We start from the raw sequence: 22,032 nt of genomic DNA on the forward strand, positions 1-22,032 counted from the left end.
TGCGGCTAAAATCTCTCTTTGAGGGGAAAAAGCCTCTTTTTAAAAGACATTAACATTGTTTTCTCTTTTAGAGACTGCTCCTTTCCCATTAAAGGCAGTAGCAACTGACTTCAATGGAAACATGATCAGGCCTATTGGCCAAATCCTGAGAGGTACTGGGCATTCACAATTCCAATTGACATCAACTTGGCATGTAATGTCATTGCTGAGCTATTATTCTTAGATGTTTTCACAGGTCTGAAAGAAGATAAAAGCTTAATTCCCACTCTGGGGCCCTGATAGGAAAGCACAGGGGAAGTCCAGGATTGAATGTACATGAGGACAACAAAACCTTTCTCTTTAAGAACATAACATAAGAACAGCCATACTGGGTCAGACCAAAAGTCCATCTAGCCCCGTATCCTGTCTTCTGACAGTGGCCAATGCCAGGTGCCCCAGAGGAATGAACAGAACAGGTTATCATCGAGTGATCCATCTCCTGTCGCCCATTCCCAGCTTCTGGCAAATAGAGGCTAGGGGCGCCATCCCTGCCTATCTTGGCTAATAGCCATTGATGGACCTATCCTCCATTAACCTATCTAGTTCTTTTTTTGAACTCTGTTGTAATTATGAACCCTGTTATAATCATCTTTATAATTAGCCTGCTCTTCCTCTTTGACTCATTCACTGATGCCGCTAGTGTTTTGTTATATCACAAATCATTACTATGAAAACACTTATGATATCACAAAGAGTGATGGCAAGACTGATTGGAAAAATGTGAGGAAATCCATGATTGAACAAACACAGAAATTCCCTGTAGTTCTGAGAGAGCTGTTCCTTCACACAAAGCCTGGAAGAAAACATGAGATCACTATGAAGAAATGAGGGGGAAATAGGAATAGGGAAAGAAGTTATGGAATTCTCTGTTCAGTTTTGTTACATGCATGGCATATTTTGCATATAAAATGTGGGAGGAAGACTATCTAGTGATTAAAGCACAGGACTGGCAGTCAAGAGCTGTAGCTTGTATTCCTGGCTTTGACATATCCTCACTAATATAAGACTCATTTTCAGTAGCTAATGTCTATACTAAAATCCCCCCTCCTATCCACATGAGTTTCAGAAAAGAAGATTGAAGTTAAGATTGAAGATGATGTTTTTCGTTGTGACACTGCAGAGCTCACTGTGGTGATTAGGGATTTTGCCTTCCCTACTTTCAGACCCCCAGGACCCTACAACCTTTCCTTCAGTGGCAGACACAGAGTATCTCTCCTTGTTACAATAGATATGTCAACTTTTTCCAACTGACTGTACAGTGGATGAGGAAAGTCAGAGCCGGCACTTCCATTTAGGCGACCTAGGTGGTCACCTAGGGCGCCAGGATTTGGGGGGCCAGCATTTTGCTGCCCTCGGTGGCAATTCGGCTGTGGGGTTCCTTCCGCAGTCCAGGTCTTCGGTGGCAATTCTGCGGCGGGTCCATCACTCACTCCAGGACCCGCCGCCGAAGTGCCCTGAAGACCAGGAGCGCACAAGGACCCCTGCCTAGGGCTTCAAAAACCCTGGCGCCACTCCTGAGGAAAGTATGTTAATAACAGGATCTCTATATACGTGTTGTAAAGCCCTTTGGGATCTTTTAACATGAATGGCCTGTATTAGATATGAGAGGTGATTATTATATTTAATTATCAAAGGGCAGTAGCAACTGGTCAGTACTCAGACCCCCTCCCTTATACACTGTTCTTTCTTTATTTTCTCTTTTTACAGTTTCCCTTTTCTCTCTATCTCTCCTCTAGATCTTGAAGAACAAATAAGAGTGGGGAAAAACACTTCACTGACCGTCTTTTTTTAATTTCTAATCACTGCAGCTCATGTGTACCCTCTGCTTGCAATATCCAAGCCAGTCATTCCCCCCCACCCATTCAAGCGTCTGACCCCTAATACTTCAGTTCCTGATCTTGTAAATCATGGTTTGCTGTGTTATGCTGCCTCCAAAACTCTCAGTACAGGGAAATTATGTTCACAGCTTCTTTCTCCATCTTCCTCCATTGTCTCTGAGTTGTTTGATGAAGAATGAGACTTTTTAGGTATGATCTCCCTCCTGTGAATCTCTGTTGCCTATTTTTAATACAGCGCTAACTTTTGTCTTTCTTTGGCATCTCTCCAATCAGCAGCTGCTCTCTCTGTGGGATCGATATAGAATGTTTACAGGTGTTAGATATCAACATTCCTCATTTGCAAATCGTTGATCAGCCGTCTCTCACATGTACTGCAGATGCCCTTGGGTGCAGTGCTGTACCTATGATAGCAGCTGCAAGAATCTAATTCAGTTAACCTATTGCCCCCTTGACAAAAGCAAACCAAATGTAAAAAGAGTGTTTCCTATTGGAGACACAAGCCGGCCTTAATGGCTTTTGGATCTTAAATCCAAAGAGTTGTATCTGATTTTCCTTGAGCAATCAGCCACTTGTCCTTGGAGCAGGTTAGATATATCACATCAGCCTTTTACCCTAGCTGCCAGGGCCTTTGGCCTAGACCCTTGGCTGCTCATTCTGGAATACATCACCCATGTGTTAGTTGGACAAGTTCTCCAAAGAGTCATAATTCTGTATGGGTGGAGGCTACGTGCTCACCTCCAGTGGAGGAGGGAGTATTATCATTCACCAGTTTCCCCTCTGGATGAGTTAATATGTAACATCCTGTTACGTCCTCCTTGCTTGTTGAGGTGATGGCTGCAATGTTGGGTTTTAAGAGGAGAAAATATTGGGGGATCTTCAAGGTTGTCAGGCACTCAGATCCCTAAGTGATGACACACAGGAAGTCTGAAAACACTAAATAAGCACGGATTTTTAAGATATTTGTCCTGAGCCCAGGATCAATGACCCAAGTCTGTTCTTCTCTCTGTTTCCAGATTGGTGCTTCTCTGTTTGCCAGTAACATTGGCAGTGGGCAATTTGTGGGCTTGGCAGGCACAGGAGCAATTGGAGGAATTGCCATTGGAGGATTCGAATGGAACGTAAGTGGTTCATGTTTACATAAAATTGTAACCTCGGGGGTATCCAAAGAGATCAAGTGAGTCCACATTGTCTAAAAATCCAGCTCACTCTAATGCTGTCAGAGCCCTCACCCAGCAGCACCTGCCTCCCTCAGGGCTGACGACTGGCAGAACTACCCACCACAAGAATACTTGGTGTCAATTCCCATTCCCCCAGCCTCTCTCCCCACTTCCATCTCCAGTCCAGCTAGTGGGAAAAGAAAAGCCCATTGCTATATTAGGAAACCATGACCACCTCTGCATAATTTTTCTGGGAGATTGGTGTGTAGGAGTTGGGAGGAGTAATCATTTTTCCTTTCTTCCCAGCAGTGAGGAATTCAATGTTGTCTTCACTCCTTTCTTCATCCCAAGAGCCCTTTTCTCCTTCTCTGTCTTCTCATTCCCCTCCCACTAAGGGGAAGCTGCAAAGGAGTTCAGAGGCTACATTGTAATCTGCTATCAATGGTGTTCTGTTCTCAGCCTGCTGGGGGCAGATCCTGCCTATAACCAAACACCTCACTTGATTAAAATGACTACAACTACTGCCTGGAATTGGCAGAAGGGCCGTAAGGGTTTAGAAAAGGGTAAGATAATGTGCCTCCTTTCCCCAATCAGTCTATCTGTAGCCCTCCATGGACTTAGTATGTGCACAAGGAGGAGATGCTGGAGTTGCGGAACACTGCCTTTATGCTGTATTTCCCCTCTTAGATTAGCTGGTCATAAGGTGCAATTTGCATCACATGTTACTGCTGCCCTGGAGAGGAACTGGGGGCACTGCTACAAGGAGGTCAGCTCCTTGCAGAGCATTTTGATGTTTATCTGGTGCTCTGGGATGATCCGCCGTGAGGGGGGAAACATGGATGAGCATAATCCTTGGGATCCAGCCCTGTTGTTTCCCTTGGATCCTTAGGTGCTGGAATAATTATTGGCCGTGCCCCCTGACTGTTGCACTCCATTGCAATCATCTCCTTAGGTTTTCTTAAAAATAGAATTGTGTGTTGGGTATAAAATACGGCCCCATATAGTCTGAACTACTTTGTGCATGAGGAAGGGAGTAAAAGCTCACTTGAGAGAAATGCACACATTGGAATCAGTTAGTTTAGCTGTCACCTTTTATTATTTTCTGCTGCAACAAATCCAGGCTCCGTACCAAGGCTGCTGGATCTTCATGACATCTGAAAGGATAGAATCCAGATCCTCTTTCATAAGCACAGGACTCTCCTGCTTGAGCTAAAGGGGAGACTCTCTCCTAACTGATTGTAGTATGCAGCCTAAGACACTTGGTTGAATCGTCATGATTCTGTCCAGTAGAGGATAGTGATGCCTGTGTATACATCTACATGTATGCAGACACAAGCCAGCTAGTTAGCTCGTTGCTATACTTGCAACACAATGGAACTGATAAACATGGTAACATACACAGGAAAAATGCTGCTCTTGGATCCACACTGATTCTGTTACCAAAAAAGAGAACTGGACTCGATTCTGCTCTCATTTATACTGGCTTTGTGTCAGTGTAATGCTATTGACTTCAGTGCAGTTACTCTTGATTTTCACCAGTGTAAGAGAGCAGAATTGGGTCCAATATCTCTAGCATAGCCTGTGCTTGATATATGAGCAGAACTTCAGAGCTGCAATAAAGAACTAGTGTGTGGATGAGAGATCTAGCACGCAGCTCTGAGAGCAGCATTTTGACCTGTATTTATCTGTCTGAATGTGCACAGCTCTGCATAAAACAAGTTGCTAACATTGTCAGAAAAATTATAATTTATGATTGACAACAAAATATCTGATGCACAGAATATACAATATATAGTTTAACAGAGCTACCATACTTGACAGTCTATAGTTCTATACATGAGAATATAGTACATCTTTTATAATGCTCACAGCCACCTCATAAGCAGGCCTCAGCTAGAGTGCTGTGTCCAGTTCTGGGCTCCACACTTTAAGAAAGATGTGGACAAACTGGAGCGAGTCCAGAAGAAAGCAACAAAAATGATAAAAGATTTGAGAACATTTGATCTGTGAAGAAATTTTTTTTAAAAAGGGGCATGTTTAGTCTTGAGAAAAGCAGACCAAGAAGGGGCCTGATAACAGTCTTCAAATATGTTAAGGGCCATAATAAAGAGGACCGTGATCAATTTTTCTCTGTCCGCTGAAGGTAGGACTAGAGGTAATGGGCTTAATTTGCAACAAGAGAGATTTATGTTAGATATTAGGGATGGTCTAGGTGTATTTAGTCCTGCCTCAGTGGATGGGGCTGGGCTGGGCCTGAGGTCGCTTTCAACCTGACATTTCTATGATCCTATAACTGAACCACACTGCAGAAGGCAGTTAATTACTCCTGCATTTTATCTAAAGAAGTGGGCAAATCTGATCGGTGACAAGGGTATGGAAGTAAGTTCCACTCTCCAACACCCGAGGCTAGCAAAGCTAATCACAGATGAGACATGATCATAACACACTTGGGTTTGGGGATGGAATGTTTCCTGTGCTGGTGGCTGCTTGGAAACTGGATCGAGGGACTAAGTAAAGGGGGCCGGGGCAGTGCTAGACTTTCTTAACATTTCCTGGTGGTAGCAATAGTCATCTGTCACCATACAAAGGCTTCTGTGGGCTGCTGGTATTCTAACCATCATGTTGTCTACACCTGCTCTTGGCAAGGCTGGGTGAAACAGTGGCTAAAATGCCTGCATCCAGAGTACACTAATGCTCTGGTGATTGCTACCGTAGTGGAGCTGCAGTGGGATAGTGCAACAGAAGGAAGGTTTAAGACCAGTGTTAGACACACTACAAATGTATTTCCCCCATGGACAGACATGGGGCAAATGCCAAAGCAGTCGTCTTTTTGATACTCCATTAGGTCTGCTGCAGTGGGGGACTCTTCCTCAGGTGCTTCTGTTGGACACCTGGGGTGAAATTCTAGCACCATTCAACTGAATGGCAGAACTCCCATTGACTTCAATAAGGCCAAGATTTCACCCCTGGAGTTCCAACCGTAAAATGCTAGACAGGTAGAAAGAATGAGGCTGGCCACCATTTTACTCACTGCAATGTTTATAGTTGGTATTCAGCCTGATACGTGGCTTTGGAAAATGCTGGTGACAGGACCAGAGGCTAATTCAGCTGTTCTTTCCTTGGTTACAGGCCCTGATATTTGTGGTTGTTCTTGCTTGGTTGTTTGTGCCCATCTACATCAAGGCTGGGGTAAGCATGGACACTAGGTTATATCTCTTATGGTTCCGTGTTTTAATCTTTGTTTCATTTTGTTGTGTGTGTGGGTCTAACACCATCACAAAACCATTCTCAATGGCAAGAGAGACCTGGATGTGTCAGGCATGCTACATATGTTATGTCTGTATATATTTAAACAACAAGGTCTCTTTGTCTTTGAGATCTTAAGATGAGCAGCATTTGACTTTGCCTTTCTGTGCTTTTTGGAGGCCCCTGCTCCTTGGCCTTCTTAATTTCTAGTGCACTTATCAGTGTGGTATCTGGGTGGCAGAGCCTACTGATGAACTATAGTAGTTGTGTCTGTTGCTCGTAGTATGAATTCTTCTCCCTCTTCTTCTGCAGGTGGTGACGATGCCAGAGTATCTCAAGAAGCGGTTTGGCGGCCGACGGATTCAGATATATCTGTCAATCCTTTCTCTGCTCCTCTATATTTTCACCAAGATCTCGGTAGGTTAAGCTTTTCCAGTTCCTCTGTTCTAAGTGAAGTTCCTATCTCTTATTATTTTACACTTGTATGAAATCTCTCTACCTGTCTGGTTCACTTGTCTCAGATAAAAAACTGTTTCCATGTTGTCACTCGTCCATCTAGCAGTGCTGACCATCCAAATCAGCTCTACAGCTCTGTGTGTCTGTGCCTGTTGAATTATACCAGGGGACTCTTTCTCTAGATGGTGGTTATGATTTAGCTTTCTTTTTCCAGGATTTTGTTTCCACGTGTGTTCCCCTCTGGAACAAGTCAGGCTGGCTGGAGCCTTGTACTATACAGTATGCTACATCTCAGGCATCAGTGATAGAAACTGAAGAGAAGGTTCCAAGATATTAGAGTTAGTACCCAGTTCTCTGCCTTCGTTCTCCAAGGGTAACTATTGCTGCTTCTTACCCAGGAACATTCACTCTCCCATTTAGGCATTTAGTTGTAGAGCTTTCTATATATCATTTGGGCCCAGGGTCTCCCATTCTGACTCCTGAGCTAGATTCTCCTGCCGCAGGGTATGAGTAACTCCCTTTGGCTCCAGTGGGAGAAAAGAGGCCTTTCACATTCATCCTTCCATCGGTATCCTCAGCTGAACGTGCAACTTGTTAGTATTAATGAAGCAAAAGTGAAAAACGAGAGAGGAAGGCAGATGGAGGGAAGAGACAGAGAGATGGGGTTAGAAAATACAGGAGTGGGAAAAGCAAGGGAAGAAAGGAAGGCGAAGGAGAGTCTTTCTGTGGATCAGCTTGAGCTATGAAGTGTGGCTAACGAGGGCACAGCAGTAGCGAAGGGAGCTGTGATTTTCCTTCCCTTTTGAAACCATTAAATCTCCATACAAGTCCACAGGTCAGGCAGACCTGGGTCTGTTGTTTTCCTGCAGTTGCCATGGAAGTTTACTCTTTGCCCTCTGCCTAGTAGCTGAGTGATAATAGTACAATTTAACCTAAAAGACCTGGTCTTTTGCTCCCATTCTCATGCTCCTACGATAACTGATTCTTATCAGGGTTACAGATTAAACAGGCTAGGACTATCAAGAAACCTCGAGTTGGATTTTGCGTTCTGTTTATTTCAGTGAGGAGCTGTCAACATAACTCTTTTTGCATGCAGCTGTAATTGGAAATGCTGCATCCATTTCACAAGGGATGGTATTCTTCCTGCATCTCTAGCAGATGTAGAGTGAATCCATACAGATAAATGGCTCATCATTCTAATCCAGGGGTCAGCAACCTTTCAGAAGTCATGTGCCGAGTCTTCATTTATTCACTCTAATTTAAGGTGTTGTGTGCCAGTAATACATTTTAACATTTTTAGAAGGTCTCTTTCTATAAGTCTATAATATATAACTAAACTATTGTTGCATGTAAAGTAAATAAGGTTTTTAAAATGTTTAAGAAGCTTCATTTAAAATGCAGAGACCCCTGGACCAGTGGCCAGGACCCAGGCAGTCTGAGTGTCACTGAAAATCAGCTCGCATGCCGCCTTCGGCACTCATGCCATAGGTTGCCTATCCCTGTTCTAATCTAAAACCTATATCTATATTTCTGTGTTTTGTATGATCCCATCACTTGCTACCTACATGCCAGATACACAAAAATAATTCCTTTTTTATGGGTAAATTTCCTCCATGTGTGTCCAAGTTACATATCATACTCTGCATTGGGGATTTCCATCAACTCCAGCAGAAGGACCCTCCTCCCAAGCAAATGGAGTGGCTCCACTCACTCACTGTTATTACAGACCTGAAAATGAAGTTGCCCCTAATGTTCTTGCACCTTCAGTTTTCAGGGAAGAGCAGGGCAATCGCTGGTGGATCTGTACAGCAACAGATCAATTGATCCCAGTCTGGCTCCACCCACAATCATCCCACCTTGCCCGCAAACAGAGCTGCACAAGTACTCATAGGGAGCCGCTATGGAACTGTTTTCTGGCACTCGGGGGTATTGTCTCCTGCATAAGTTCCCCAAACCATGCCCCTCCTTCTGCTGCATTGTGGCCCTCTGCAGCTGTAGAAAAGGGGACAGGATTTGTCTTAAAGAACGATCTGAAGGTTTGAGTTGCATGTTGTGTTTCCCTGGATGTGTACACAGTATTCTCTTTATTAGGACTCAATCCCCATTCTTATTAGTTATGAAGCACTGTTAGTGTACAATAATGTGCAAGACACCACCCTCAGTTTGCTGATGAACTAAAGCTGTGGAAGATACAATAGAGTTCAAAACAGAAAGCTGTGATGCTTCATGGAATAGGTGGGTATTTAGCATCTGCTTGGTGGAAGGGGAGGGTGAATGGTGCAAATTAATATTGTGTCAAGCGTATGGTGTAACATAAAGTCTAGATTGGGTGAAGGAGACAGAGGAGAGAGAGAGCTAGAATGAAGGAGTTGGAGGAAATTAGAGGAGGCAGAGGGCTTTGAAGGTGCAGGATAGCATCTTGATCACAAAAAAGCCAAATCCTGTATGTTGTAAATGGCATCTTATTCAGTTATGCCTACACCCGAGCTGTGTAACTGAGCAAAGCATGGGCATTGAGATGCACCAGCCCAGTCATGTAAAAGTTGAAAGGAAGGTGTAAGTGTGGGGAGCAGGGGAAAGAAAAAGATCATGCCCTGCAGAGAAAGGGGGCATGTCTGGGCCAAAAGGATAAGATCACGTAGAGTGGTGTAAGAGGGGAAAGGCATTAAATTAACTTGCTGTAAGTTAGGGGATTGTTCCACCTGAGCTATACCAGCCATCAACGAAGTTGTGGACCCCACTAACCCAAAGAATGGCCCACATGCCCCAGAATAAGAGGGGCAGCACAGTCCAAATGCCACTCCAATTATAGCTTGTCCAGTGATGACCACTGTGGAAATTCAGATGTATTTGCTGCACAGCAAGGGGCCGGAAGGTATGCCCGCTGCAGTGGCAAGGAGCTATCTGGCCACGGGCAGCACACCATGCTGCGTGGCCAAGTGCCCATCAGTCCAGCATGTTACCAGGAAAAGGATAAATACAGAAGGCCAGTGGACACCAGCTCTTGTACATAAGAGGTTTCGTTTATGTAGATAACATCTGTTGTGCTATCTAGGCATCATTGCAGGTGGCATATGCAGGACGGCAAGCAAGCTGCATGTGGCTCTGTGGGAATCTGTCACTCTAGGTGCCAGAGGGAGACACAATGTGAGCCAAGACATTCCAAGAGATGTCAAGAGATTTGCATGCTGCTTCCCTGGCTGCTGCCTTTGCAGCTTCCCTGCCTTGCAGTTCCTCGGGCTTTTGTCATCCTGCTTTGAAAGGACAGCTTTCCTTACACTTGCTAGCAAGTCACCCCTAACGATTTGAGTCACAGTGCTGATGCAATTTATATTTGCAACTCAGAAGAATCTTGCATTCATGGTGCCTGTTTTACATGCTGCTTCCTCACTTACGCCACTTTGGGCAAAATCTCAAACACCATATGTAATGTCCCATATTGTATGTATGTTCCATGGTGTCACTGCTGTGTGAGCTGTTCCCATGGTAGCTTTCAGGGTTGGAGTTGCAAACCATTAGTGCTTCTACCATTGCTGTCACCAGTGGGGCTGTACCGGTGGTAGAAAAGATGGGCAATTTTAAGAAAATCTTGCAGTGTAGCAAAGCATTGGTGACTAGTAACTGACTAAGTATCTGGTGAAATAAGTAACTGGATGCCCCCCCCCATAGTCTGAAGGAATTTAAAACTCAAGTCAATAAATGCATTGCAAGTGTTCCTTGGAATTCTTTAGCTGTAATGGTAGTTGTAAAAGGACACTCATGTCATTGTAGCTTTTCCTAGTGTTTCCTGAAGTACGTGTGTGTAGCTCGGGAGTGACTTGTTTTGTTTGAATGTACTAAATCTTCTCCATACAAAAAACAGAGCTAGGATAAGGTTTTAATGGTATCCATAAAAGAGAGTTAATGGTGTAACAAGGAAATATCAGCAGTAAATTAATGTAACTGGGAGGTAGAAGAGGTGAACTTGGAAGGTAGTTCAGCAAATCCAAGGAGTTTATGTATTGCTCAGGATGTTAAATAATTGTTTCCTTGTGGGATCATTTTATGACCAGTAATATTAGTAGCCATGCAAACTAAGCTAATATTAAAAATAAATGAACCTCAAGCTTTGGGGCATAAGCTGATCTGTTGTGAGAGTCAGGAAGGAATCCTCTCCCCTAGAGGGGCATGGTCTCACAGTTAGCCTGTAGGATTACACTCTACAAAATCCTGCATCTTAACCCCAGCCTCCATGGCTGCAGATGGCAAAGGCAGGGGCAGAATTTGTTGGTGAGACCATGCATGTATTTCACACCTTGTGTGGTGCACAGTTCAGCTCCACAATGGCTTTGCATGTGAGCATGCAGTGACTGGTGGTGGGAGCAGAGCTGGAGGATCTGCAGCTGCACAGTCCCCTTCTTGCCCTGAAGGCAGGAGGAGTGAAGGGGGGTTAAGGTGGTGACAGTCTCAAGGAGGAGTTTCCTCAGTGGCCTAGGGGAGAGGTTTTCTTCCTCCAGCATCTGCCCAGCTACTTAGGCCGAGTGCCCCTGAATATTTTTGTTTTAGTTTCCCTGTTTGTAAAATGCGGAGGATGATAGTCAGTTGCCTGGCTGACTGGGGAGTCAGGAGGATATGTTACTTGCTGATTGTAAAAGAGCTTTAAAGGTAAAATGTGCTAAGTAGTGTTGTTATGTACAGCATGGCACAATTAGCCAGATGCGTGACTTATATAACCCCTCTCCTTTTGGCAGAATACCTGACTAGATGGCACTCTTTGTGTTCCTTGAATAAATGTTTTCCCTAAAATCTAGTAGAGCTGATGACTAAACATCCTTCTTAAGCCTTGTCTGCCCTGCGATTTTAGGGTGAGGTTTTTCGAAAGCACCTAAGTGATTTGGGAGCACAAATTCAGTGACATGACTTTTAATGACACATCTGCTCCTAAGACATGTAGGCACTTTGGAAAATCCCCTCTACCCCCCTTAGCACTGGTGCAGCATGTTGCACTTGCCAACCCCTAACAGCGATATGATTTACATTGGTGAGGCATGAATTGGATTGGAACTGGTTACTCTGATTTCAAATGATGTCTGCTTTAGGAGTTTGCATTGGTGCAGCTGTGTTGGTAACTAAAATCCCAGGATTTACTCATGAAGTTGCAAAATCCATGTCCTTATACAAGCGCAAGAGCTAACTGTTTCTCCAGCTGGCCAGCTGAATGCTAATTACTTTGACAGATATTCATGGAACTTGTGTTAAGTAAGGTGTTGCCTTTTATTCCTGTTTGTCCTCAACTGGGCAGTCATACCAAACATCTGTGTTGAACTGGAAAGGTGAGCTGTGAAGAATAGCATAAAGCAAAGACATAAATGGCTCTTTTGTCTTTATTTAACAAAACTCTTCCTGGATATAATGTAAAGATTATCAAAAGACTTGGGTGTTAGCATGGTCTGGGATTTAAGAACTTTGCTGAACTGTTTCCCCATACATAACTTCACAGGTCTGGAGGGATGGGTAGCCAGATTTGGCTAGGAGGGAATAACTGACCCATTTCTGGGAACTATTGTAAGAAGTGCAGACACTAAGAAGTGAACTTCAAAAAGCAGCTGGCAGTTAAAATAAAGCAGGTCTGGGTGACCACGGGGACAGGATTTGTCTTTATCTTGCATGTGCTTTTATTTTTTTGTGCAGTGCTTTGGGGTGGGGAGGATAGTAATAGATACTAATAGAAACGTTATTTTTATCTTAAGCATTCCCTAAACTGTCATTTTTCCTTTTATTAGGCAGATATATTCTCTGGAGCTATATTTATCCAAATGGCCATGGGGTTGAATCTTTATTTGGCCATAATCATACTGCTGGCTATTACTGGTCTTTACACTATCACAGGTGAGTTTGTGGAACAGATTGATACATTAAAAACAAGTTAAAAGGGGGTCCAGAAAGATGAAAATGGAAGCGGGGAGTAAATGGGAAGAAATGAGAGCATGAAAGGGGAGAGGTGTATGTGCATATGAGAGACAGATGGAAGGTCAAGGAGAGGCCAATTCCCATGAAGGCATTAGCAGAGAGGCTCACATAATGGCATTCTTTGCCTTTAGGTGGCCTTGCTGCTGTGATTTACACAGACACCTTACAGACGACCATCATGCTGGTGGGATCCTGTATTCTCTCAGGATATGGTAAGTAAATCTGTTGAACGAGAGCTGGAATGATCAGCTACAGGCCCCCAGTGTCCTGTGGAAGTAGATCTAGCTTTGTTGAGTCCTAACAGGTTAACAGCTAAGGAACTCCTGTTGCTTCATGTATTTGTCAGAGATGGAGAAGAGCTACATTACTAAGCCCTCCTGTCATCCTGACTAAGTTCTATAGTTGCCATAGGGATGTAATTCCAATGACAATGGTAGAGGAGATTCCAGGAGCGGCACCAGGGTTTTTGGCGCCCTAGGCGAAGGTCCTTCCGCGCTCCTGGTCGGCGGCAATTCTGCGGCGGGGGGGTCCTTTCCGCTCCCAGTCTTCAGGGCACTTCAGCGGCGGGTCCCAGAGCGAGTGAAGGACCCGCCGCAGAATTGCTGCTGAAGACCCAGAGCACGGAACGACCCCCTGCTGCTGAATTGCCGCCAAGGGTGGCAGAATGCTGCCCCCTCAAATTCTGGTGCTGGTTGCCTGAATGGAAGCACCGGCCCTGGGAGATTCATAGATTCCAAGGCAAGAAGGGATCATTGTGATCATCTGTTCTGACCTCCTGTATAACAGCTTATAGAACTCCCCAAAATAGGGCCTGTGTTGTTGTGAATAGGATGCCAGGTGTCCATGAGATCTCGTAGGTACTAAAATGCAGTTCATCCTGTGAAATAGAACCCTGGTATTTAGGGCTCAGGCTACATAATTAATCAAGAGGAGGTAGTAAAGCCCTGTGAGGCTGTAATTTCCTCCTCCTTACCTTGTGGCTTCTAACTGGACTTCCTCTGTGTAAACTTTTCACTGAATGAAGCTGTCCCACTTCTTCACAATAAACAGTATTTCAGATTGACTTAATCAGGTGGATGCTGCCTCTGGTCCTTACCTGGGTCAGGGAGCCTGGAGATATTATACCTGACAAAGTGGAAGCTTGCGTCTGGGGAATGGGAAGGACAGTGGAGTGTAAAGGAATCTTTTAGAGCTCCGTAGCAACCTGAGAAGGAAAGCCGGTGGGGCTTCTTGCTAATGAGAGTTTTCACAGCACATTCTTTGTTTCTGACAATGTTGACCTCTATTGGGGCAGGTTTATCACATTGATGGCATGTTAGAGGCTAACAAATTTATTGTAGCGTTCAATACAGCTCACTTCATTGGATGCATGTAGTGGAAAATACAGAAGGAAGATATATCTATACACACAGGGAACATGAAACAGTGGGTGTTACCATACACATTATAAGGAGAGTGATCAGTTAAGGTGAGCTGTTGTCAGCAGGAGAGAAAAATAACTGTTTGTAGTGGTAATGAAAATGGCCCATTTCCAGCACTTGACAAGGAGATACAAGGAACTGGTGGGGGAGAGGGGTGGAGATTAGCATGGGGAAATAGTTTTACTTTGTGTAATGGCCCATCCACTCCCAGTCTTTGTTCAAACCTAATTTAATGGTGTCCAATTTACAAATTAATTCCAATTCAGCACTCTCTCATTGGAGTCTGTTTTTGAAGTTTTTTTATTGTAATATTGCGACTTTTAGGCCTGTAATTGAGTGGCCAGGGAGGTTGAAGTGTTCTCCAACTGGTTTTTGAATGTTATAATTCTTGACGTCTGATTTGTGTCGATTTATTCTTTTACGTAGAGACTGTCCAGTTTGGCTGGGAGTGGATGAGCTATTACACAAAGTAAAACTATTTCCCCATGCTTATCTCCCCAACCCCCATCCCAGTACAGTTCCTTATATCTCCTGTCAAGTGCTGGAAATGGGCCATTTTCATTACCACTACAAACAGTTATTTTTCTCTCCTGCTGACAACACATCACCTTAACTGATCACTTGCCTTATGTATGGTAACACTGATTGTTTCATGTTCCCTGTGTGTGTGTGATATATATAATATCTTCCTTCTGTATTTTCCACTACATGCATCTGATTAAGTGAACTGTAGCCCACGAAAGCTTATGCTACAATAAATTTGTTAGTCTCTAAGGTGCTACAAGTACTCCTATTCTTTTTGCGGATACAGACTAACACGGCTACTTCTCTGAAACCTATCATTGATGGCATGGAGCTTTCTCCTTGGACTCTTCAGCTCCATCAAGAGTTTCAAGTGTCCAGTACCATGATCGGGTCTTTACGTTCTGTTTTTCAGGATTTGCTGAAGTAGGAGGATATGAGGCCTTTATGGAGAAATATATGCAAGCAATTCCAAGCAACACCTCATATGGAAACATTACCATTGACCCAAAATGCTACACCCCTCGGGCAGATTCTTTCCACATCTTCCGAGACGCGATCACTGGAGATTTGCCATGGCCGGGCCTTATCTTTGGGTTGAGCATCATTGCTTTGTGGTACTGGTGCACAGATCAGGTAGTGTAAAGGCAACAACTGTGAAGTTCAGAGCATTCTAAAATTTGCCGTGTAGTTGGATTGATCTCTCTCATCCCAACCCTGTGCCATAAAAATGGCGATTACCTCCTGAGAGGAATTTTTTTTTTCTATAGCTTTTAGAGTCTCAGCCTCTTCTATGTTAAGTGAATAGGATGTATATGTTCCTTTACTATTTTTTCATGCCATTCTGGACATATGCTGTGTACGTGATTTTCCACCTCCCTTTCTTGCAACATCCTGTGGATGAACATTGAGAGTCCAATTTTGAAAATATGACCTTTATCAATCTGGGTATAGACTTGGCTTCCCAGCGGGAAGTGGCACGGCCCGAGGGATGTGCTGGCCACTGCTTCCTGCCGCCCCCATTGGCCTAGGATGGCGAACCTCGGCCAGTGGGAGTCGTAATCGGCCAAACCTGTGGACACGGCAGGTAAACAAACCGTCCCGGCCCACCGGGGTGCTTACTGTGGTGAGCCACATGCCAAAGGTTGCTGACCCCTGCGTCAGACAATAGAGTATTTACTTTTAACCATTTAAATGTGTTACTGGGCCTTCAAATGCCCTTGTATTTTTGTAATTATGAGCAAGAGCAAAGACTTCTTGCTGGAATACAGTTGAAACAGAGTCATTTGTGCCTTGGTGTGCCCGGAATCATGTGTGGGTGACAAAACTGGAGTCATTCACATCTACTGTCTCATTGACAGGTTATTGTTCAGCGATGTCTCTCAGCCAAGAACATGTCCCATGTGAAAGCCGGCTGCATCATGTGTGGGTACATGAAGCTGCTGCCCATGTTTTTGATAGTGATGCCTGGGATGATCAGTCGAATTCTGTACACGGGTGAGACCTAGTACTATAGCCCTCTCATTCTCTTCTCATTCCTCCTCCAGCCCCACTCAGTTTTCTTTGCTGTCCCCCTCCAGCTCCTTCAGTCCCTCTCCTGACTCAGACCATGAAAACACATACACAGACCAGCCTTTCCCACAAAGTAAGAGGACAGGGCTCTTTCTCCTTCCCCTGCTCAGGGCTCCCGGTGATGCTATTACTGTCCTTTGTGGGGACAGGAATCCTAGAGCATGTGTCCTCTTTGTTGGAATTTGTTACAACATTCCTGCTCTGAGAGGGTGGGAAACACTCCTGTCTGTGACTGACAGACTTCACAGGGCAGAGGGAGTGGTGCCTGGATCCCAGAGAGGAGTGTTCCCAGCTCATGGAAATGCCTGTGACTTACATGCTTCCTGAGCTCAGTGTGAGCGCAATACCAGTTGGTTTTTTCTCTCTCCACTGAAGTGTGTGTACAGCAGCAGAGGAGAGCGGGTGGTCTGAGCTGGAGAGGGCCTTTCAGAGCACACACTAACTTTGCCCTAGTCCCAGTTTTGTAGTCCTCACATTATTCAGTCTCGACTTCTTGTGCAGTTCTGTGGATGCAGTTTTGGTGACTTGACCTCAGCAACATCACTATTCCCCAGCTAGGAAAGAAGTGATGCAGGAATGGAATTCCTTCCCGCAGCTGCAGAGCCAACAGTGATATCAGGCAAATAAATCCAGTGGTTTAGCATGGAAATGGGTTTGGGAAGTAGTCTTGATTTTTGAGTAACTTGCTGCTATGATCCCAAGTAACCCTGTCTTGTTATCTTTTTCTCAGATACGGTGGCTTGTGTTGTGCCCTCAGAATGTGAGAGATACTGTGGCACCAAAGTTGGCTGTTCAAATATTGCTTTTCCAAAAATAGTGTTAGACCTTATGCCGAATGGTAAGCTGTTGCTGTGATAGAGTTTTTGTGGGTAAAATATGGATGGCAGATTAATAGAAGCTAGTTGTTGAGGGGGAGAAATGTCCCAGGGCTCGAATTCAGCTACCAGAACTGGAGACCTGCATTCTCATTTAGTCGATTTGACATCACTAGTTTCTTGAGTTATCAGGGCTCAGCTATCATAGGCCCTAGATCATTCCAATATACAGTTTATTCCTGTACATGCCAAGCATTATGATCAATGTGACCGTAGATGCCAGATGGTTACAGCCTAGCCATGACAATGTTACCAATTTGCAAACATGAGGCAGTAAGACGCTGCTGGCGTTAGCCTTCTGAGAGAAATAAATCTGGCCTACAGTTGCCAGTTATTAAGAGGCGGCCTCTGCCAGGATCTCTGTGTTGAGGGACATGCTTGCAGTCCCTCTGCTAAACTCACTAAACTGGGAAGAGAAAGTGCAGCCCCCTTGGGGTTATTGCTCTCCCACTGACCCGGAGTCCAATCAGGCAGTATAAACAACAAGATTGTGTTTTTGTGGGAGTGTCTCTGACCCCTCACTTTGTACACAAAGGACTCCTATCTGAGTAAATACACTCAGCCATTATCCATCTCCTAACAGTCCAGCCTGGGTATTATGTGGTATTGAAAATGTTGTGCTTCCTGACCTAAAAGGCACCATTACCTTCCATCTGCAGTAGGGTACCATGAAGTTGTCATAAGCTGGGCATGCCTCATTTACTAACAGATAGCTGGGTTGGAGAGGTCAGACCATGCACTCAGAGATGTCACCTATGGAGCATTCCCAGTGACTGACCCTCCCCAGCTCAGGTGGTGTCTCTCTCTGTGTTTCAGGTCTGCGAGGTCTGATGTTGTCAGTCATGTTGGCCTCTCTCATGAGCTCCCTGACTTCCATTTTTAATAGTGCTAGCACTCTGTTCACCATGGACATCTACACCAAAATACGATCCCGGGCTTCCGAGAGAGAGCTCATGTTGGCTGGAAGGTAAGTGTTACTGCCCCCCTTCCCAGCATTAGGAACCTAATGAAATATTGGAGCCATCACAGATTGCACCCTTCAAAGTTCACCTTAAAGTGCCTTGATGAACCACCTTCCACTGAATGCATGTGATGCAGCAGTGACCTCTTGTGGCCTGACAGCTTAATCCCATGTGTGTCTTTCTCGATATTCTGTGGGGTGGTTTCCAGGCCACGTTTCTTATTTAAAGATTAATCTGAGGTGTCTATTCCCTAAAGATATCCCAGGGGATCTATTTAAATTTCATTCCAAGATGCTAGTTAGACCAAGCTACAGCATCAGTAATATTCACTAGCTATGCGCTGATTTCTCTTTTATTCATTCCTCTCTGCTGTTTTATTGATTGCTGTATTTATAGATGACTTCTTATTATAGGTGATTTATTATTTTGATAGCAGAGTTCTCATTTTGGGTTGACTAAGAGCTAAGGGATCTGGTGAGATCTCATTGCTGGTTGCTTCCCCCAGCCCCACCCCACCCTACTCCCAGTGCTGATGGTTGATTTACTGGTTTTTTTGCTGATGTTTTAATGCTGGTTGAATAACACAATGTTAAACTGTATTTGCAGGTTATTTATCTTAGCTTTAATTGGTATCAGCATTGCTTGGGTTCCTATGGTGCAGTCAGCTCAGGGCGGGCAGCTGTTTGATTATATGCAGTCTGTCACCAGCTACCTGGGGCCACCCATTGCTGCTGTCTTCCTGCTTGCTATCTTCTGTAAGAGGGTGAATGAGGAGGTGAGTACAGGCCAGGAGAAGAGCTCTGTGTGCAGAAGTTCACAGAAGACATTCATCTGTGCACTGGGACAACTGCCCTTTCTTAGTTTGTTTGTTCTCCATTTCTTTAAGGCTATTCCCGCTACAGGCCAGTGCCTGAGGTTCCAAAGCAGAATGCTTGGGGGGCTCTTGGCTCAATTGAGGAATCCTCATATTCCTCTTCCACCACATATATGTAAATGTGCATGGACTTTGTTGGCTCCTAGACAGCTGTGGAGCTGGAACCACCTACTGTTTCACTGTGACTTGTGTTGAAGGGATAATTTCAGGTAAACAGTGCTTTATTGCAACCTTCTAGGGTTCTGTAGGCCTCAACAAGGAAGGGGAAAGTCCTCTGGTTAAGCTGCTGGACTGGAACTCATAAGATCTGGGTTCTATTCCCAGTTGTGCCACAGACTCCCTGTGAGAACTTAGGCAGGTCAATGCTGGCTTGAATTTCAGAGGTGCTGAGAACTTGGAACAACTCCCTTAGAAAGGAACTGTCTGCTCAGCACCTCTGAAAATCACTCCAATAATAGCTCTGTAGCTCAATTTCCCCACTTGTAATGCTGAGGATAATACTTGCCTATGGTCCCCATGAGGATAAATTCATCAATGTTTGTGAGGTGCACAGATGCGATGGCGAGGAAAGCCAATAGATAAACAATATAACACTGTTTCCAGGTGGGGTTGGAGCTTTCTAGTTACTTTGACTCCTTTCTCTGGAGATTGGTGGATATACTAACAGTAGTAGGAGTGGATATTTCCCAAGCAGAGATATTCCGTTTCCAGTCACTGCTTGGTTGAATCTCATGTAATGGATCAAATCCTGAGGTTCTGAAGAAAAATGGATTAAGAATTAGTAAAATCCTCAGGATTTGATCCAAAGCACACTCCTAATTAGAAAAAATACTGGGATCAAGTAAAAGCTGAAGAAATTTGAAGCACTGCCTGGATCAAAGTCCCATTTTTATTAGTATCTTCCAGATTAGACTTTTTGGAAAGATTCTTATTTCTACTGTAAACTGAGTGTCTCACCTTGTCTTATTCCAATATATTTCTGTGATTTTTCTGATCATTTAACAATAATAGTCACAAAATAAAATTTGTTCAAACTAGAAAATTTCCAGCAGGATATTTAATTCTGTACCATTAGTTTTCTCCTGTTTAGCCTATGGGCCAAGTTCTACATCAAATGGGTGCAACTTGACTAAAGTCAGAGGACTACATCTGCTTACTCCAGGAGTGACTTTGGCTCTGTATGTCTGTTGGTTTTGTTGTATTTAGGAGGTAGAGTAAACAAATGGATAGGGAAGGACAAATCTCTGAAGGTGGTTCTTTGAGTAGTGTCCCTATGCGGTAGCGTCCCTGCACCTGGGATTGGAGATCTTCCCTAGCAGTGCCCATTGGGCCATACAGGCACTCCTCCCAGTCTTGCACCATGAGCAGCATCTATTCATTGCTGTGTGGTCCAACTGCCCTCAGTTCTGTCTCAGTTGCCTTGATCTGTGACTGAATCCTTAGCAGAGTCTTGCATATGTCTTTACTGTCCTTCATAATACTAGTGTTTTCACTACTATTTCTTAGTTATTAGCTGCTTTCTTAAAAATTTTAAAATTCCCTTTACCCCCTCTTACAACAAATATCTTTTTTCCTTTGGCTCTTTCCTCCTCATTGTTTTTAGATTAGCATAGGTTTCCTTTTCTATGCCTTCCCTACTGGGTAGCTCTGCCTATCTGGGGCTATGCCCACATCTTCCAGGTATAAGAGGTGCTTCTCCTGTCATGAGGCTATTCCAGTGAGCGATGGCTACTCATAGTGCACACTGTTTGGGTGAGAGGCACATATCACAGAAGCGCACAAAATGTCACAAACGGAAGGCTCGGTCCAGAAAGGACCGTGAATTGAGGCTAAACTGTTAATAATGGAGAGCTCACTGCGACTAGCCTCTGATCCTGGCCCCAATACCTCTCCTTTGTGGTAGTCACCATCAGCATGGTCATCGGCCAACCCCTGCTCACCATACACCACAAAAAGGAAAATCTTCATTCTCCCCCTCAAGCGGAGAAGAGACAGGCGCCAACTCACTCACCAAGGAGCCACCTTGGAAAAAGGCAACTCCCATGAGGTCGGTAGCCTCGACATCTTTGGGGGCGAGACCTGGCTCCTATGACCATCCAGACACCTCTAGTCCCAGTACTCTTGAGATCCAAGGGCCCTAAGAGGGCAGGACCGCAAATAGACACACAATCACTTGGGACTGAGACGGACAGATCTAAAATCTCCCTCAATGACTTTGAGTGCTTTAGCACCCATTAAGCCCCTGGCGCCATCTACGGGTTGTTCAACAGAAGGCACTTAACATCTGCACCATCACTATCCATTATGTCTGCACAAATACATATATAGCCATCAGTACCGATGATGCTCCTGCTGGTATCACAAGAGTTCCGCTACCTGAGAGACCTGATCCTTTCTGACACTCCAGAATCACCGCTCTTCTGTACCAAGCTCCCAACAGTCCATGCCTCTTCCCTGGATATACATCTGTCACACACCGCTCTCTTTTACCATCGAATACCACTCCACCCTTCTCCATTGAAGAAGAAGAGGAGTACTCCATCATGCCTCACATCCCACAATTGTCTCAAAGGGCTCCACAGAATCATATTACTGCACTAGAGACCAGAAATGACACAAGTCCTTGTTATGGACACCCCTGGATGCAGCCCCAGGTGCCTGTTCCCCTACACTGCCGTTGGGCTGCATATAGGTCACACTTTCCCAAACTATGAGAAGAGACAGGGACAAATACACTCTCTGTCCTTGTCAGACTCTAGGCCTCTTTCTCTGAACCTGAATTGCTAGAGGAGCATGATGAAGAAACAGAGGAAGAGGTTACATCACCAGCCCACATCTCCTCATCCTTCCCCAATGAGGCCATCATGCCATCACCTCCAACATCAGTAGATGATTTTAAACAGTTCCACAAACTGTTCCCCAGGATTGTGGATTCTCTCCAGATCCCCCTGGAGGAAGTTAGAGAACAAAAGCTCAAGATGCTCAACATCTTGCAGTCCTCCACATTGGCAAAGATCGCACTTCCGATCAACGAGGCCTTGTTGGACCCAGACAAGTTGATCTGGCAAACCGCTCTACCTGCAAGTGAGTGAACAAGAAGTACTATGTCCCTGCTAAGGGC

The 22,032-nt window shown here is 44.6% G+C and overlaps 1 protein-coding gene across 2 annotated transcripts in view; it reads left to right on the forward strand.

The window, feature by feature from the left end:
* The window catches only part of SLC5A1 (solute carrier family 5 member 1), a 45,105-nt gene that overhangs the window by 11,457 nt on the left and 11,616 nt on the right, over positions 1 to 22,032 (forward strand). For both annotated transcript variants that reach the window (XM_050924469.1, XM_050924470.1), the window contains exons 3-12: positions 2,891 to 2,995; positions 6,164 to 6,223; positions 6,593 to 6,697; positions 12,499 to 12,604; positions 12,817 to 12,897; positions 15,044 to 15,264; positions 15,990 to 16,125; positions 16,931 to 17,038; positions 17,892 to 18,042; positions 18,644 to 18,812. In XM_050924469.1, coding sequence (XP_050780426.1) covers positions 2,891 to 2,995; positions 6,164 to 6,223; positions 6,593 to 6,697; positions 12,499 to 12,604; positions 12,817 to 12,897; positions 15,044 to 15,264; positions 15,990 to 16,125; positions 16,931 to 17,038; positions 17,892 to 18,042; positions 18,644 to 18,812 — 1,242 coding nt within the window. The remainder of the gene's footprint in view (positions 1 to 2,890; positions 2,996 to 6,163; positions 6,224 to 6,592; positions 6,698 to 12,498; positions 12,605 to 12,816; positions 12,898 to 15,043; positions 15,265 to 15,989; positions 16,126 to 16,930; positions 17,039 to 17,891; positions 18,043 to 18,643; positions 18,813 to 22,032) is intronic.

Source organism: Gopherus flavomarginatus, chromosome 15 (assembly GCF_025201925.1).
Source record: "Gopherus flavomarginatus isolate rGopFla2 chromosome 15, rGopFla2.mat.asm, whole genome shotgun sequence".
Taxonomy (NCBI): Eukaryota; Metazoa; Chordata; order Testudines; family Testudinidae; genus Gopherus; species Gopherus flavomarginatus.